General features: G+C 39.1%; 1 protein-coding gene across 6 annotated transcripts in view; it reads right to left on the reverse strand.

The window, feature by feature from the left end:
- Positions 1-17131, reverse strand: part of cnc (cap-n-collar) — a 553804-nt gene that overhangs the window by 58874 nt on the left and 477799 nt on the right. For all 6 annotated transcript variants that reach the window (XM_067156616.2, XM_067156615.2, XM_067156620.2 and 3 more), the window contains 3 exons: positions 9339-9567; positions 8795-8928; positions 3177-3273 (listed from right to left, as the gene is read on the reverse strand). In XM_067156616.2, coding sequence (XP_067012717.1) covers positions 3177-3273; positions 8795-8928; positions 9339-9567 — 460 coding nt within the window. The remainder of the gene's footprint in view (positions 1-3176; positions 3274-8794; positions 8929-9338; positions 9568-17131) is intronic.

The raw sequence follows: 17131 nt of genomic DNA on the forward strand, positions 1-17131 counted from the left end.
GGCCATCAGCATACAGTGCAGTCCATGGCACAGGTTTCTGAAGCTCTTCACTAATAAGATGAAAGTTGGAGGAGAGAGAACCGATCCCTGAGGGACTCCAACTGAGTTTGAGAACCCTCAGGTGCCATGCTTTCATAGGGTGCAACAAATCAGCTCAGGAGGCACATGATCATAAGTCTTTTCTAGATCCAGAAAGGCAAAGTGTACATGTTTTGACTTTACACACTGTTTTGCTATGAGCAAATGAGCTTCATGAATAGCATGCATAGTATCGCAACTTTTTAGAAACCCTCATTCCTTGTTTTTAAAGTGGACCATTCCCCTTAACCTGCTTTCGATGATACGTTCAAATATCTTCATAGCATGTAACATGGGGTGTACTGGGTAATAGACTGAAAATTCAGCTAGCACCCTTCCAACTTCAATGATTTTCCCTTATTTATATTTTTCTAAATTAAATTAAATGAAGTAATTATGTGGACAAAAGAGACTTATTATCTAACAATGGATTTTGCTATATGTTAACTTTCTCATTGAAAAAATATTGTAATTCACACAGTTAAGAGAGAGAATATCCAGAAAATAAATTGTGTCTCTGAGTCAAAGACATTGTGTTATTTTATCCCTTGCTTCCCTCCTACCACCTGCCATAAACTCCGTGATGGTGCTGCTTTCTGTCCTCATGCTTATAAACAGCTACTCAACACATGTGGCTACACCACAGGTTGAGTCTTGGACTTCATGCTGGCACGTAAAGGAAACTTGGCATAGCTCTTTGTTTTCAAGTCCATATGCTTGATATGCTGCCCTTTTCAAGTCACAGTAAATGGTTATTTACAGGTATAGGGACTCATAGAAACCTACCTGGCACTATGCTACAATCCCAGCTACAGAAAACTTGGAGGCTATGTACAGTAATTACTCATTTTTCTGGTGAAACATTTTATAAACCTGCTGCAGAGTGCCCTCCACATGCCCGCCTGGTAGTGAAGTCTATAATGCCCTGACACAGTGGTTAGCCGGTTCGAGTCCCATTGGTCGAAAAAATGTTCACCATCAGAATGTTAGCTGGCATAGTAGAGGAGGTGGTCGTATATCATTAGTTTCCGTGCCAAAAGCCTGGATTCAATTCCAAACTTCTCCACAGTGTTCATATGGAGCAAGGGCATATGGCGCTGTTGATGGTGATTCGAATGTCTGATGGGGATGTGAAGCCTTGAGCACAGGGTGCGAAATCTGGAAAGAATGGTCGGGGGGGGAGAAGGATCGTAGGGCTTAACTACTAGTTTTTACTTCAAACAGTATACAGGGGTATATAATTCCCTTCTAAGTAAATTACCCCCTCCCCTTAAAAATGTAAATTTATAATGTTTTTGTTTGAATTCCGTTGTTATAAAAAGAATTATGTTCAATGGAAAATTATTCCCAGGTTTCAGGTGGACTTGACAGTATGAAACATGAAAAATAGGCTGCATGTGCGGAGTTGCCACCGCTGCTTTGTTTTATTGCTCAAGGTCTGGCAGTCATCCTGTTATTTCTAACTTATGTGTAATATGCACAGTAAAATACATTGATTTCAGTAACACATGTGTTAAATTTTCCTCATTTTATAATGAAGGAATCTCCCCTGGGCAATTTTAGTGGGGGGGAACCTTTGAGATAAAATCATCGGTGGGGGGGAACCCTCCCAACCCCCCCCCCCGCGATTTCGCACCCTGCTTGAGCAGACCCCTTGGTGGTATTCGACAGGAGTGGCCAGTACCAGGTTTCACCCTCTCCAATTCCTACTCTTATATATCATGTCATTGGTTTCATCTCATTAACTCCTCTGATGAGGTTGACTTCAGGAAAAGCATCCGGTCATAAAAACTCGCTATGAAGATTCATCTCGCTTCATACTTGACCCCATAGAAGAAAAAGGACAAGGATTGGACATACGTACAATGTACAGAGCTCTCCGCTACAGTGATGTGTCCCAGAAGGACACTCGCCCTGCTGGTATAGAAGTAGAAGACCGCATTGATGTTTCAAGATCAACTGACTAAAATTGGGTTACAGCAGTGCTGGCTTCTGTCACCTGGCAGTGGGTAAAAATCACTAAGTTTTTCTTCTTTCCCACATTAGTTTCGGCCAGTTACAGACCACCTGATTTCAAATGGTTTGCAGTATTCTCGCATTCCAGTTCACTTCCTTCAATTTGGGCTCTTTCTGGAAACCACGGTCTTACAGGATGTCAACACTTCCTCTGATCTTCTTATCCATAAAGTAGGCAAAGATCAGACTGAACTCATTCACAGAAAGCGATCCCCCTTTCTCGAAAGGTGTCTGTTATCTTTTCCACATGTAATGATGAAATTTTTTTAAAACCACTTAGGATTGCATTACAACTCCATTTCTGTTTCTTTGTGTGGAGTTTCCTGTATGTCCAATACCCCTCACGCGTTTAGTCTGTCTGACTTACATGCAGTCCTAAGCAATGTTGCCCAGCATGAATTAGTGGCTGGAGATCTTAATGGTCATACAGGATGAGAAAGATTATGGTTTAAGAGATCCCATGGAGGATATGGTTATGGAATGAAGATGGTGAAAACATTCTAACTGTAAAGGTTTATGATCCAGCCTTGCTCGATACTTTCTTTGAGGCAAAAGATGAACACCTTATAATGTATACAAGTGGCAAAGCAAAATCCAAATCGATTACATTTTTGCATGGAGAGGAACTATTCGAAATGTCAAGAATTGTAAGGTTATCCCAGGAGGACAGCCTCTAAATGCAACATGACGTAGCTGAACACAGACACCATCCATAACTGAGCTGTACTGGACTTGATTTAAATGTGATACAGGTGATATTTTATTCCAAAATATTATTTTTATGTTTTCCTGAAAATGTGCTATTTTGGACTTAGGCTCTTTCTGCATGAAGTGATTCATATATTTCTGGACTTACAGGCTGTGGTGAAGCTGGGTTTCTAATTCCCAATGTTTCATGGGAAACTGAGCCTGGCATAAGGTCAACAGTGGACTGAAGATGTAACTATGCACTATCTTCCAGCTACTAAGACCTTTTGTGGAATGATTCTCCCTGCTAGGCTACGAAGGTGGGCAAGGAGTTGTATATCTTTAGTCTGTATACTATGGGTCCACAGTATGATATTAAAGAATTGTGCACTCACCTTCATTCATAGCCATGTCCATCAACTGTAAGTCTTCATCATTAAGTATGGATGACAAGAAGCCTTCAGTAGTCTGGTTAATCTCTGCTGAAGAGTTCTGAAACAAACAAACAAACACAGTACCTAATTAACACTGAAGTCATCAATCAGCAGCTTGTTTCACAGAGAAGTTCCTATGAGAAGTAGAGAGATAATGTACAAGACGTACTATACCCATGCGTCAGAGACTTTGACAGCAAGAGATGAGAGTAAAATTCAGGCCAGTGAGATGAAGTTCCTGAGGAGTATGTTAGGGCAGACGAGGAGAGACAGAGTAAGACATGTTGAGGTCAGAAAAGAGATAGGGGTGGAAAAAGAAGAATAAATTGAGACGGTTTGGACATGTTATGAGGATGGAGGGAAGGATAGTAAAACAAGCGTTGGAGTCTATGATAGAAGGAAAGAGGGCAAGAGATGGACTCTGTCAAGAACAGTATAAGAAAAAGAAGACTGGATTTCTGAAGAGGAGTGGTGGAAGGAGAGGCAACACCCTGATCTGGCAGGAGCTGGACGAGGGGAAATGAAAATGATGATTGTTTCACGTAAAACAGTCTTTAAATTAAGCTTGTTAATTTCTCTGCTTACAGTGAAAGGGACCTAGTAAAACTCCACCATTGCAGGTTATAAATGTCATTTTTTGTCCGTATTGAAGATCTACTTGTGGTTTTGATTACATTTTTATTGTATTGAATAGGTGGTAATTAACAAAATTAAAAGAATTTGTATCACAAAACTCCACCAGCCATGAAGTTAAAAGTGAGGTCATGTGGCCTCTGCGTAACAGATTGGTGTATTATTACAACACTTTTAATTATATCCTAGATAAAATCAATTCACTGTTATTCAACACTTGAACAAGGCTGTTGCCAGCTAACAGACTGAGGTTCTAAGCTGTGCAGCACCTTAAAATTTAAGTCACAGGAAAACAGTTAGCAGGCATTGTCAGCATCAAGTTGGGTGGAGAGGCCCTACAAGAAGTTCACCGCTCCCAGTACCACAGTAGTGTTGTAACCAGAGATAGTCAATCCCCTACAGGAACTCTCATTTTACCACCATGTGGGACAACCAAATCCCTTTAAGAAACAAGAGAATTTTCTCATCAGACCTCCTTCATACGAGAAATAGCCTACAGCCAGTACAACAACAGACTCCAAGCTACAGAAATGCTCCAGAAAACAAGAAGAGATAAGATTCTAAATGAAGTGATCTGTCAAGAGATTCAGAACCCCTCTGTCAAGGATGAAGTGGCCAAGAAGAATGGACCGAAATAGAGTTCCAAAAAGATTTGAAAGGCAATAGACCTAGAGGCCAGCCGAGGAAAAATAAATTGTCTCTTCAAAAGAAAGCAGAACTTGGAAAGAAGAAGTGTAGAATGGTGCCACGTTGAAGAATAAGAAATGTACCTGGATAGACAGAGATGCACCGGGAATGAATATATTGTGCGTAACTGGGTACCAATGCAGGGCTGGTGTGAGGAGTTCTCCCGCTTCATGCGATAAAACTGCAAGTACCCATCCCCTGTCCTCCTCACAAAATCTATTTTTCATCTGCATTGTCAATGCTCTATGACTCTCACAATGACAACGTAGATTTTTTTTTTATTAAACCACTTACAAAGGAACTAAAGAGTTTCCTGCAGCAGCAGTATCAACTCATTTTTTTGAACAGTCATGTACAAAAGATGCAGCATAAAAATTAAGTAGTAGTTCAAATTTACAGTGAATCTTGATACAATGAAACCCCTCCTTACGGATACCACTAAAATGCAGACACTAACCTAATAATAATTTCGTATGGCTATTTCTAGCCGAGTGCAGCCCTTGTAAGGCAGACCCTCCGTTGAGGGTGGGCGGTATCTGCCATGTGTAGGTAACTGCATGTTATTGTGGTGGAGGATAGTGTTATTTGGTGTGTGAGTTGCAGGGAAGTTGGGGACAGAACAAAAACCCAACCCCCAGGCCATTGGAATTAACCAACGAAGGTTAAAATCCCTGACCCGGCCAGGAATCGAACCCGGGACCCTCTGAACCGAAGGCCAGTACGCTGACCATTCAGCCAACGAGTCAGACAGATACTCCCCTGACACGTTCTGACATAAATCCTATATCCTATTTTGACAATGACGTTACCTCTCTTTTGCAGATAATCGCAGGCGCAGTCCCAGAGTACCTCTTCACTACAGACAGCAATAGAATAAAGACTAAACTGCATGGCAGTGTAGGTTTATACATTTAGAAAACTTGTCAGTACAAATAAATGCAGAGTACTACAGATATTTCCTGGAAATGTTTGGCCATACGTGGCAGTCTGCTGAGTCTTGGTAATTACAGTGGCATTACTAAGGATTTGAAAGGTGCATTGAATCTGTTACTTTTCATTTCAAGTGCAGACAATGGAATACATACCTGCCAACTAATAGAAATCAAAAAATTAGCTGCAGTCACTTAAGTACGGCCAGTATCCAGTATTCGAGAGATAGTAGGTTCGAACCCCACTGTCGGCAGCCCTGAAAATGATTTTCCGTGGTTTCCCATTTTCACACCAGGCAAATGCTGAGGCTGTACCTTAATTAAGGCCACGACCGCTTCCTTCCCACTCCTAGCCCTTCCCTGTCCCATCGTCGCCATAAGACCTATCTGTGTCTGTGCGACGTAAAGCAAAAAAAGAAAGAAATCAAAAATAGGAAGATTTTTTAATTCTTGGATTTGGATTTCATCACATGTATTGCGCCTGCCACGATCTACATGAAAACAAGACAAGATAAAAGTACATATCTACAGTTACAATGCAAAGTGACCATTACATTTAAAATTTTAAACTAAGAAAACAAAAAAATGGTTACAAGAAAATGTACCTAATCATTCTCATTTTTAACACATACAAATAATAATTATATCACACCGACACACACAAAAAAATGCATAAGTTTCCTTTATTAGACAGTGAAGTAATTGGAAACTTATGGGTATCGCTGAAAATTTGGAGATAACGTTTGTTATATATTTTTTGGCCATAAAGTGAAGAGAAAATACCAGAAACTGTCACCGACACAACGCCCTGAAATACATTCAACTCATTAAAATTATGCACTGAAATATGCAAAACTAACACATACAAAACAATTCAGTATGTCTCATACATTAACATACGAATCTGACAAGGGGGAAAGCACAGAAACACAAGAAAAAATACGTGGCCTACAACTCCAACAAAACCACCCACAGAAACTATGTTAACAGCGCGCAAACCATCCAATAACAAACTCATTCCTTCGTCCCGATTAACTGAGTCACTAGCGCGCTAGCCTCTCTTGCTTGCAGGACGACTGCCGTCCTGAATCCCCAGCTATAAAGCACACACGCTGTTGTGGTGAGCGGGAAACACGATACACTAAGGCAACAGACAATACACTCGTGAAATAAAGCATCAAATAAATACGCTTGAAAATGAGGTTGCCTAAATTACACAAGCACATAAGAATTTATCCTTTATCCTAGGGGAAGAGTATTGACCATACTGGAGGTTATATTGGTAAAAAATAGGAAGAAAAATAAATCGGAAAATCAGAAATCGAGTTAAAAACGGAAAGTTTCTGGGTAAATCGGAAGGGTTGGCAGGTATGGCAATATCGAGGCGAGACAACAGAGGAGAGCAGTAGTTCTGTGTAGTTGCTTTCTTTCAGAACACAGCTAAAGCAACTAAAGAGGAAATTCAGGAAAGTTGAAGTTATCAAGTGTGCAGAAGAAAAAAGCAAGCTCAGTGTGCGTGTGCTTGGAGACAAATTCCATGTGGGAAAGACAAAAAGAGACAGCATGTTAAAACAGTGGCACGAGAAAACCCAAGGTCTTGCTACAGATAAAGTTGTGTTTGAATGGTTGTCAGCTGCAAGAAGTAAAATCATTTCCATCTAAAAAAAGTAGCAAGAGACCCTGGCTATGAAGATTTTAAAGCTTCTAATGGTTGGTTGGAAACATTTCGAATTAGCTACAAAACTATGTGGGGAATATGCTCGTGTCGCTGGATTGGAAATTCAACAATGGGAAAAGAAAGTGTCCTCCATTACTGCAAGCTGTAAGGAAGAAGACCTTTTTTTTGTGCTCTCCTGACAAAACTTGTAAGTGGCATTGCATCTCCTGCCTCTGATCTCACCAAGTCTGTCACCATACTGGAGGCAGTGGGATGGATTTACTTGGCTTGGAAATATTTAACAAAGGGCAGGATTTGAAACCGTTTCTTTAAGGGAGAATTTTGTGCTGACGGGACCGAAGGGAACTCAAAAATCAAGAGGGAAAAAACCTACTACAAGATCTGATCAAAGGTCTTTTGAATCAAGCAGGTACGAAAATGCTGAAGCCAGCAAATACACCTTGACTGATAGCAGTGTACAGTCCGAGGAAAATTCACTGGATATTGGTGAAATGGTGAAGGATGTGCAAACAACAGAACCAAAAGCTGTCAAGTTTAAGGGGAAGAGAAGAAGAAGAAGATCATAAAGAGGACAACTCCAGTTTAAATACTTTGATAACCAGTTAAGCTTTAGCTTATCAAATGGTGGAACAACTGCAGACCATTCTGGAAAGGAAGATAGTCAACATGAAATATTCTCGACTAATCAGCGCAGATGAGGTTTTTTAAGGGAAATACCTCATAAGACAGTGAGAGCGGGTGAATTGAAGTACAGTGTACAGTACAGTAATAATTTGAGTCGACTCAACTGTTAACTTAGCGTACAATAAAACATCTCCTAAAATGTACTTTGCACAGTATGCACTGTGAGGGAAAAGTTTACTTATCCCCTCACATTAGTGGACAACTCCCAGATGTGGATAAATAAGAGGGAAGGATGGGCAGCACTGTGTCACCCACAAAACTCTCTGTAATTCCATCATATTTTCATCGATACAAAACTTGATAAAAGCGGCAGGAGTACACGGTGGGCAGTGGCTATAACGAACACTAGGAGCAATATGCAAAGATAATAAAATACCAGATAATTAGAAGAACGGGTTAATTATGCCATTATTTAGGAAAGAAAGTAGAAAGAAGCATCTCAGGTACTGCTGACACACTGCCTTAAGGTAAATGAAATGACTAAGAGCAATAACACAACACCAATTTGAATGACATCAACAGAGGAACATTACCCTGGTAATGGAAAAGTACAGTACTGAGAAAGAGAGGAAGACATAACTGTTGCGTTTTTGGACTTTAAACAAAGCTTATGACAGCATGCCACGAGGTGAAATATGGAAGAGTGTACACAAACTAAGGGTTCCAAACTCTCTAATTCGGAAGATCTGAATGATGCATGAAGGTTTTGAGAGCAGTGTGCTCACTGAAATGGCTTCAAAGAAAGAGAGGAGTACAAAATGGCAGTTGACTGGCCCCACTGCTCTTCATCACACTCATGGATATAATTATGAAGGAAACTAAAGCAGCAGATGCTGATGATTTTGCTATCTGGGGAAGGCCAGAGGAGGAAGTTGGATTGTTGGAGCATCACTTTTAAAGAATACAAGTGGCAATGAAAATGAGTAGAAAATTGACTTGCACTTGGGAGTACAAGCCTAAACACTCACCTGATAGTACATCATGTCATGGGGTCCCTCCATCTTGTAGGGTCCAGCAGGAGAGCTCTCGCCCATAGGTTCGCTGCTATTGGTGAGGTTCATGGACGTAGCAACAGCCGAGCCCAGATTTGAAGCTCCACCGCCTGTGAACAGCAAGAAAACAGCTACAAACTGGCTGACCTGTAGTCCAAATCATTTAGATACTGTAAAAACATAATGGTTGGTCCCTTTCAAAAATATCAGTCTTGACAGTTTTCCTTCTTATAGAAGGTTTCTCGTGTTCCTCTACCACTTTCAATTTTTCCTTCAGTGAAAGAGTTTTACTGGTAGGTTTCTAAGACATTTCTAAATAATGATACGAATGAAAACACAGAATAAAATCACATCACAACTGTAGAATTAATGTAAATGTCTAATTTAAAAATCAATTGCTGAGCAAACAGAAGTGTCCGCTTGTTGCTAACACAAATTTAAATTTAAAAAAGTTTTTGGACATCAGAAGCTAGGAAGGACCAGGAACGTGACAGACAATGCTAGACTGAAGGAGACTCACTCATGTTGGGGTACGGACTGGAGGCGTTGAGATCTCCCATAGGTGGAGCCAACGTGGCGTTGTGTAGGAGCACGCCACGGCCGTTATCGGGCGGGTAGCCCCCGCCCCCATAATGGTGATGGTGGTGAGCGAACGGGTGGTGATCCCCCGGTGCCGGTAACGCCAGCAGGCTCGCTAAGTCCTGCCACCGTTGCTCCATGCTCATCGCGCGCACGAACGGCATGCGGCCCTGCAAAGAAACACAATTGAACATTATATATTTGCTACATACAATGTAATCAATAAAGAAGTCACTCTAGCCAGACAATACAAACTGGCTTGTACAATGTCAAATCTAAGTTATTTATGTTACAAGGGCTGAAAGTGAGGTCTTAAAGATGAGCACGTGAAACGTTTATGATGTACAATACTGTGTTGAATTTGTTATTTTTATTTAAATGACAGTAAGATGAACACGTTACGCTCAGTTCATGACCCACCATTCCAATAGCCTACTCCATCCATTGAAGAACCGATATAATTCAAGAATCAATGGATAGATACAGTGACTTGCTCATCCCACGCAGTGATAAGTGTTGAACATACAGTGAAAAGGATTTTGATGGTATGTCTTTTACGAAGTCAAGTGCGATAAGTAACTAGTCATCATCCTCATCATCATCATCATCATCATCATCATCGATTTTCCACTCCAGCAAGCCAGGTGCGGGTGTTTACGGGCCTCTTCCAGTTTGTCCTGTCCATCCACAACTGATGTTCTACTTTTTGCTGCCAATTTAAATCATGTTTGGCAAGGTCTTTGAAAACTTGCTTTTCCCAACTATCGCAAGGCCTCCCTCTGAGCCTCTTACCAACAACATTCCTAATTGGAGCCATCCTTCTAATATGTCCATACCAACGTAATCTGCTTAATTCTAAGGTTTCTAACAGGCTCCTGTCCAATCCAAGTTGTTCCTGAATACTTTCATTCCTTATTTTGTCTCTCCTTGTCTTTTGGAGACAAGACCGAAGGAACTTCGTTTCAGTGGCCTGTAGGCGACTTTGTGCAGATCCAGTCAATGTTGCTGCTTCCAGTCCATATGTTATAATTGGTACAAGATATGTTTTATACAGCGTGAGGGTGCAAGCTTGGGGAAATGAGTCATCCCTAACTAATTGATGAACGGAGTGGTAGAATTTTGATGTAGCTTGTATTCTATTACTTATTTCTTTGTTTATGGTATTGTCAGAAGAAACAAAGCTCCCTAAGTATTTGAAATTATTGATAATGTCTACTTCTTCATTTGACTCCCTCCCCCCCCCCTTTTTTTTTTCATAGTGGCTTGACATCGCACCGACATGATAGGACGATCGACTCATCACTAATCCGACAGTTTTAGTTTGGCTGATGATCATTCCCATTCTTTCAAATTCTTCTTGCCAAAGATCTCGCTTCTGCTTCTGTCTCACCCCATAGCATAACATCATCAGCATATACCAGTGCATTTGTCTGACCCTTCATTTTCACTGCTTTTATAACCTCATCCATTATAGTAATGAAGAGAAGTGGCGATAAACAACTTCCTTGTTGGACTCCGCTCATCGTTTCAAAACAGTTCGACCTGCCTCCTTGACTTTGCACACAGCTCTTTGTCTTTTGATATAGTTGTTTTACTCGAGCTATAATCTCATCTGGCACATCTTTAAGTCTCAGAGATTCCCATTTGTGCTTACATGGTACATGATTGTATGCCTTCTCAATATCCAAGAATACAACTATAACCGTTCTATTCTTATCCCAGTATTTTTCAAAGAGCATTCTTGTCGAAAAAATGAGGTCTAGCATTGATCTGTTTGCTCTAAGTCCATGCTGTTCTTCCTCAAGTTTAAGGTTCAACAAATTTTCTGACTTAAAAAAAAAAATTTATTTACAATTCAACATAGTATTAGATAAATTATCTTGCCACACACTTTCTATTCTAATTTATCGTTAACTGAAGAGAGGCGGCATGATCAGAGCAGTGGTTTTAATTGCTGGCTTTACATCCTGATGGCCAACGTTTGATTCCCAGTGGAGGATTGTTCATCTGGCATGTGGCCTTGGACTTCCTCTCATCAAGAATAAGCTGACAGAATATTATTTTCATTTATTAACAAACTAAAAGACTGTCTACAACAAAGAACCAATTGCTCATGACTCTGTATGTCCCTTAAAATAAATATATAAATAAATAAATAAATAAATTAATTAATTAATCAATACAATTGCTTTAAATATTTTGACAATTCTAACATTTAAGCATTATTGTAAAACCTGTATACGGTAGTACAAAAGTAAATATGCAGCATTATATTTTCTCAACTTATTGGCATGGTAGAGAAAAATGCTAAGAGTTCATTCAGAGAGATTACTTTTGTCATGGGCAGTCATTAAAATCCTGGAAAGGGTTTGGTCAAATGCTTGTTTCATTTCCCCCCCCTTCAGTTCAGCCTCTATGGACAGTGTGGCAATAATCAATCACTTTAGTCTCTAGATCTTGTTCTTATTCTGGTTTGGACTCCTTGCTATCTAAGACTATCAATACTTGCTTTTTTGTGTTTTTCAGGAGAGGGCCTCTGACTTCTGGAGTTTGACGCCATCTTAAAACCTCGGTGGCTGTTCATCAATCATCTAAATTTGTTCCAGTCATCAACTTCTCTGTCCGGGATACCAATTTGCCTCAGATCCTTCATGTATTCTGCAATCAACTTGACCTTGCTGTCTTAGGTTTAACGAAACTCCACATTCTTGTTGTTAACTGGTCATACTGAAGATGTGTCCGTACAACAGCAGTAGTTGCTACATAAATCAATGCTGTGATTGTTCTATTTTTGCTCCTTTCCCCCCCCCCCCCTCTTTTTCATTTCTCATCCTGAAGGGGTGAGGCGGGCCACCCAGAGGGAAACACCCTCTCTCTGGCCAGGTTGGTTCTATCTTACTGAACAAGTGTTCATTTGATCTCAATCATACTTGCCCATCAGCTCATTACTCATGAACAATATTAAAATGAATGAATGAATGAATATTTATTAATGAATGAATTAATTAATTAATTAAATCAATAAATTCTAATGGCAGATTTTGTATTTATTCCATGAACTTCTGTCACCCCAATACAGTTTTGGCAGGTTGTTGACAGGTATTTATTTGTGTCTTTATTAAGTGGTGAAGTTAGGGCTCTTACACTTCACCACATACAATTTTTTGACTTTTACAAATCATGGACTAATTTTGGGCATATCAGCAGATGATTCTTGTCCATTGTTGAATTGCTTGTTGCAGATTGTGCAGGAACTGCTCTTAAAAATGTTGATTTGTTGAAGATGTCAAGATCAGCAAAAATATGAAAATACCGGTATCCTACAGTTTCTTTCTTTGATTTACTTGTATTGTGTGTTTTACGTTGCACCAATACAGGCAGGTCTACAGGAATTTTTTAATCTGACAATTTTTGTTGGTCTTTTTTTGCTCTGTATTGACTTTCACCTAACAATCTCACTCTCATTCTCATTCTCTTCATCAGCAAAAAAATATCTCCTAAAAAATCTCAGGACTTGGTCAAAATCACACGCTACAACATAATATAAACATCTTACAAATAAATTTAAGAAACTGTTACTATAACTAATTCATCTTTTAAAAAAAGTCATCTCATTCCCATTAACTGGATTACACTTAAAAAATTTCAGCTGTTACATGTAAATGAAAACTGTCGTCCAATTTCACTTTAAAATTATTTTTTTCAAAGCTTGCTATTCGGAGCAAGAAGCACCCTCCCTAGATGGACATTGAATTTCCTACAAAATTTAAAAGTTCCATTCTGCGAGTTAGAAAAAATAGTAAAACAGATAATGAGGGACAGGAAAAATAGTAAAACAGATACTGAGGGACTCTCTGCAAATCATTCATTTCCACCTATACCTGAGAACGTGATTTACATTCCTCCCCCACTAACCCTGGAAAAAAGAAGAAGGCTGTTGCCTTAACAATTAAATTATCATTTTTTGATATTTTTAAACTTCATTGAAATTGAAACTGTATTCCGGATCAAAATAGTCACCCTCATTGGAGGACGGATGATTTATTTCTTTAAGAAATCTCTCTCTATATATATTCTATATAATCTCGTTAACAATAAAACCATGTGCGTGTCAAAATCTTGTTAAAAATCAATTTCATATTGCCACTCTATTTCCACTCCTTGTGTGGGATGACAAAACTTCTTAATTGTTAAAAACTTGCAAACCAGGTTGCAATCAACTGGCCCAGTACACTGAAAATAAATAAATAAATAAATAAATAAATAAATAAATAAATAAATAAATAAATAAATAAATAAATAAATCCAAATCAGCTCTGCAAGATTAAAATGAAAAGAGGACTTTAAAATTACACCTTTTAATGATTATATATATCGTATGGCTTTACAAGTACACAAAAAAAAAAAATATCAAATGGAAATGTCCAAATTTGACAACCAGTCCAGAGCACTCGGAGTCACTTGATGTAGAAGCCTCAGATCACCATTAAATGCTCGAAGTGGGCACTCCTTAACGATGTGTTCCATTGTCTGCTCCTCCGCTCCACAGTCGCAGTCAGCAGACGAACGGAAACCCCATTTAATGATTGAAAATTATTTATTTTATCATACATGTTTCAGGAAAATTATCCACTCCCTTTGTCAGTGATGTCAAGGTGGACCCAACATAAACTATTTTAAATAGTTTCTTTAACAGATTCAGACAAGTCAATACAGGATCAAATAAAATACCCACTACCGTTAAGTTTATCAATGGCCTTAATTAAGGTACCACTCCAGCATCTCCCTTGTGTAAAAATGGGAAAGCACAGAAAGCCATCTTGAGGGCTGCTGTCCCACCATCTCTTGAATGCAAGCTCAAACGGCGTTGGCCAAATTGCTTTGTTCCATAAGTGATCTCTCGTTTCCTCTGCTTACTTGCACAAATATCTGAATACATTCTGTGATTCATGCATCTGGCTCCTTGGCTAAACGGTCACTATAGTAGCCTGTGTTTAAGATGGTTCTCAGTTTGATTCCAGTTTGGGCCAGGGAGTTCAGTACTGTCTGGTTACCTAATTACTCTGGCTCAGGGGCTTAACACACATCTCCATTTACGAACAACACATGCAATAGTGAAAACAGACTGAGCTTACTCTACAATACTACTTACCTCAAGGCCAGAAAGAAGAAGATTCTTTCCTTGAGTTAAAAATAGTAAAAATAGTTAAAAATAGTATTGCCATAATTATTTGGTTGTCCGTTTTCTAAATAACTGTACCTCTTGTCTCAAAGGAAAAAAAAAAAAAAAAAAGATACAATTGTTGTATTGTCCAAACATAAGAAAGTCTGTGGCAAACATCACATAGGAAGAACAGTTCCCCAATCTAACACACTGATGGAAGTTCCTAAATGTTCACATCACCAATGACATAACAAAAGACAAGTTGGCAGGCCTGAGCATGTGGGTTAAGCATATGCAGGGTCACCCATTACTGGTGCTCCGACACTGACGGATTAGACAAATGCCTGCAAGCGGTGTAAGTGAAGGCCATTGCATTTTGGAGTTTTTGTTGCTCTCTCGGGGACATCAACATGTCAGATTTTGATTAAGCACTTTTTGCTTCCTTTCTTCATGCAGCTACGTGAAGTAGCACAACATCCTGGATGGACCGAGTCGCCATATGGCTACAACAATCTTCCGGTGCAATCAGAGCGATTGTCCAGGAAGGCACGTTGGTTGAACTTCTGTGCTACTGTAGTGTACTGCAAAGAAATCCAAACAGTCTAGAACACTTCTTAAAAGCTGGTTTATGTAACTTTCTAGCTTTCAGAAATGGCCAATGATATAAAACCACTGATCAGTTTTTAGTAATGAGAAGGAACAAACAAGTTGATGGCCCCTCAGTATTTGTTGAAGCATGCCCTCGAAATGAAGCTGAGAAGCAGACTGAGCTCATTTGGAGTTGAAAAGGAATGGAAGTAGAAGAACTGGGATTGATTAGGAGAGAGCATATCTACTTGAAGACATGGAGATCGTCCTTGTCCTTAGGCATTTTCTCTCTCTTTCTCCCTTTTTAACGTCTTTAATCTTCACCGTTTTGCAAATAACACTAACTGTACCCAACTAAATCGGCTGAGATCAGGCATTCTTGTGTCTAACAATCAGAAATATGTTTATTTCTAAGAAAATTATTTCTCTGTTTTAGCTTTATGTTCTTTATATAATTTATGTTTTAATTTTATTTGATTTGTTTTCTGTATTTTAATTTTTTAATGTTTAATATTTTAATATTATAAAAATATGGTTAGTGTGTTCATAAACCTGTATTGTATTATAAAGGGGCTTTTCAGCCTCAGTGGCATGTAATTAAATTCAGTTCAATTCTTCCCACAGTGAACTGTTAATGTGTGCGTCCTACTGGGTGTTCTATCTTTCTTTCTTTATAAGCCCTGATAACAAATTAATTTGTTTACATGTACAGTACATACAAGTTTCAATTATTCCACTATGCACCAGGAACTGCAAAAGTAGTTACAGGGACGTAAAGCCAATAACATTATTATTCTACTATAATTACAACTGTGTGACGACAACATACATATTCAATTTTCTTCTATTCAGTATGAAGTGCTATTAGTAACCTACCTTTCTGCCTCACCATGCTGCCTCGTGTGCAATTGAAGACAGATAGGCTGCTATTTACTCTACACCAGCTATCAGACACCTTATCTTAGTATCCTTGATCAGCTCCCTAACATTTACCACCTGAGTTAAAACTTGTCTGCTCACAGGCCAAGTACTGCCATTTAGATAGAAAGTCCCAGGAGAATTCTGGGAGCATTCTACAGTGTTCTTGCTCTTAACCTTCAGACACTGTTGGACAAAACAAATCATATCTCTAGGACCATACACTTTATTTCAATATATTTTTTACCATCTACAGTGCATTTATGGAGCAATTGTTACCTCATTTTGTTCCTTGTTCAATCATTGCTCTGCAGCACAGTTGCAAAGATTATCTAGGGTACATTATTTCTGAAACCATCCAAGGTACTGATCTCAATTTTTTCTTGCTGTGGGAATCTTTTTTTTTCTCAAGAAAATACATTTCAGTTGAGATTTTTACAATATTTTATATTTTTGACTGGAAACATTCTGTTTTACAACTATATTTTAAACTTCACATTGATGTACAGCTGTGTAAAGAAACTGATACTCCCAGAGAAAATGCACCTTTTATAATACGAGGGTATTTAAAAACAACTGCCACCTTATAGCATCAACTTCAAAACCAGCTGATTTAGAGTAAACATGACTTTTTGACCTGAAACCCTGCTTTAAAAACACCAGAACCTCGAAGTTCCCGCAACAGTCTTTACATTGGAGAAGCGCATTTCTGAAAGGAACTTTTCAATCTCCTCGGTTCGAGTTTAGTGAGACCGGGAACACCGATGGTCAACGAGAGCTACATCAGTCATTAGAATAAATCTATTGAATATGCTACATGAGACAAGGAGTGGTTTCTTTTCGTTCACCCAGGAATTCTGTCTGAAAATCAAAGTCCTCCTCGAGTACGACCTTCGTCTTGTTAGCTCTTCGTGACCATCACAAGCTGGAGAGGGCTTCACTTCTCGTGACAGCATCAATATTGACTCTAGGGACAGGAGGGCCCTTTAGGGCTGTACAGTCTGCACCGGTCTTTTTGACAGCTTGTCACTGTTGCACACAAGAAGCCGGGTACTTTCTGATAT

Source organism: Anabrus simplex, chromosome 12, assembly GCF_040414725.1.
Source record: "Anabrus simplex isolate iqAnaSimp1 chromosome 12, ASM4041472v1, whole genome shotgun sequence".
In the NCBI taxonomy this organism is placed as follows: Eukaryota; Metazoa; Arthropoda; class Insecta; order Orthoptera; family Tettigoniidae; genus Anabrus; species Anabrus simplex.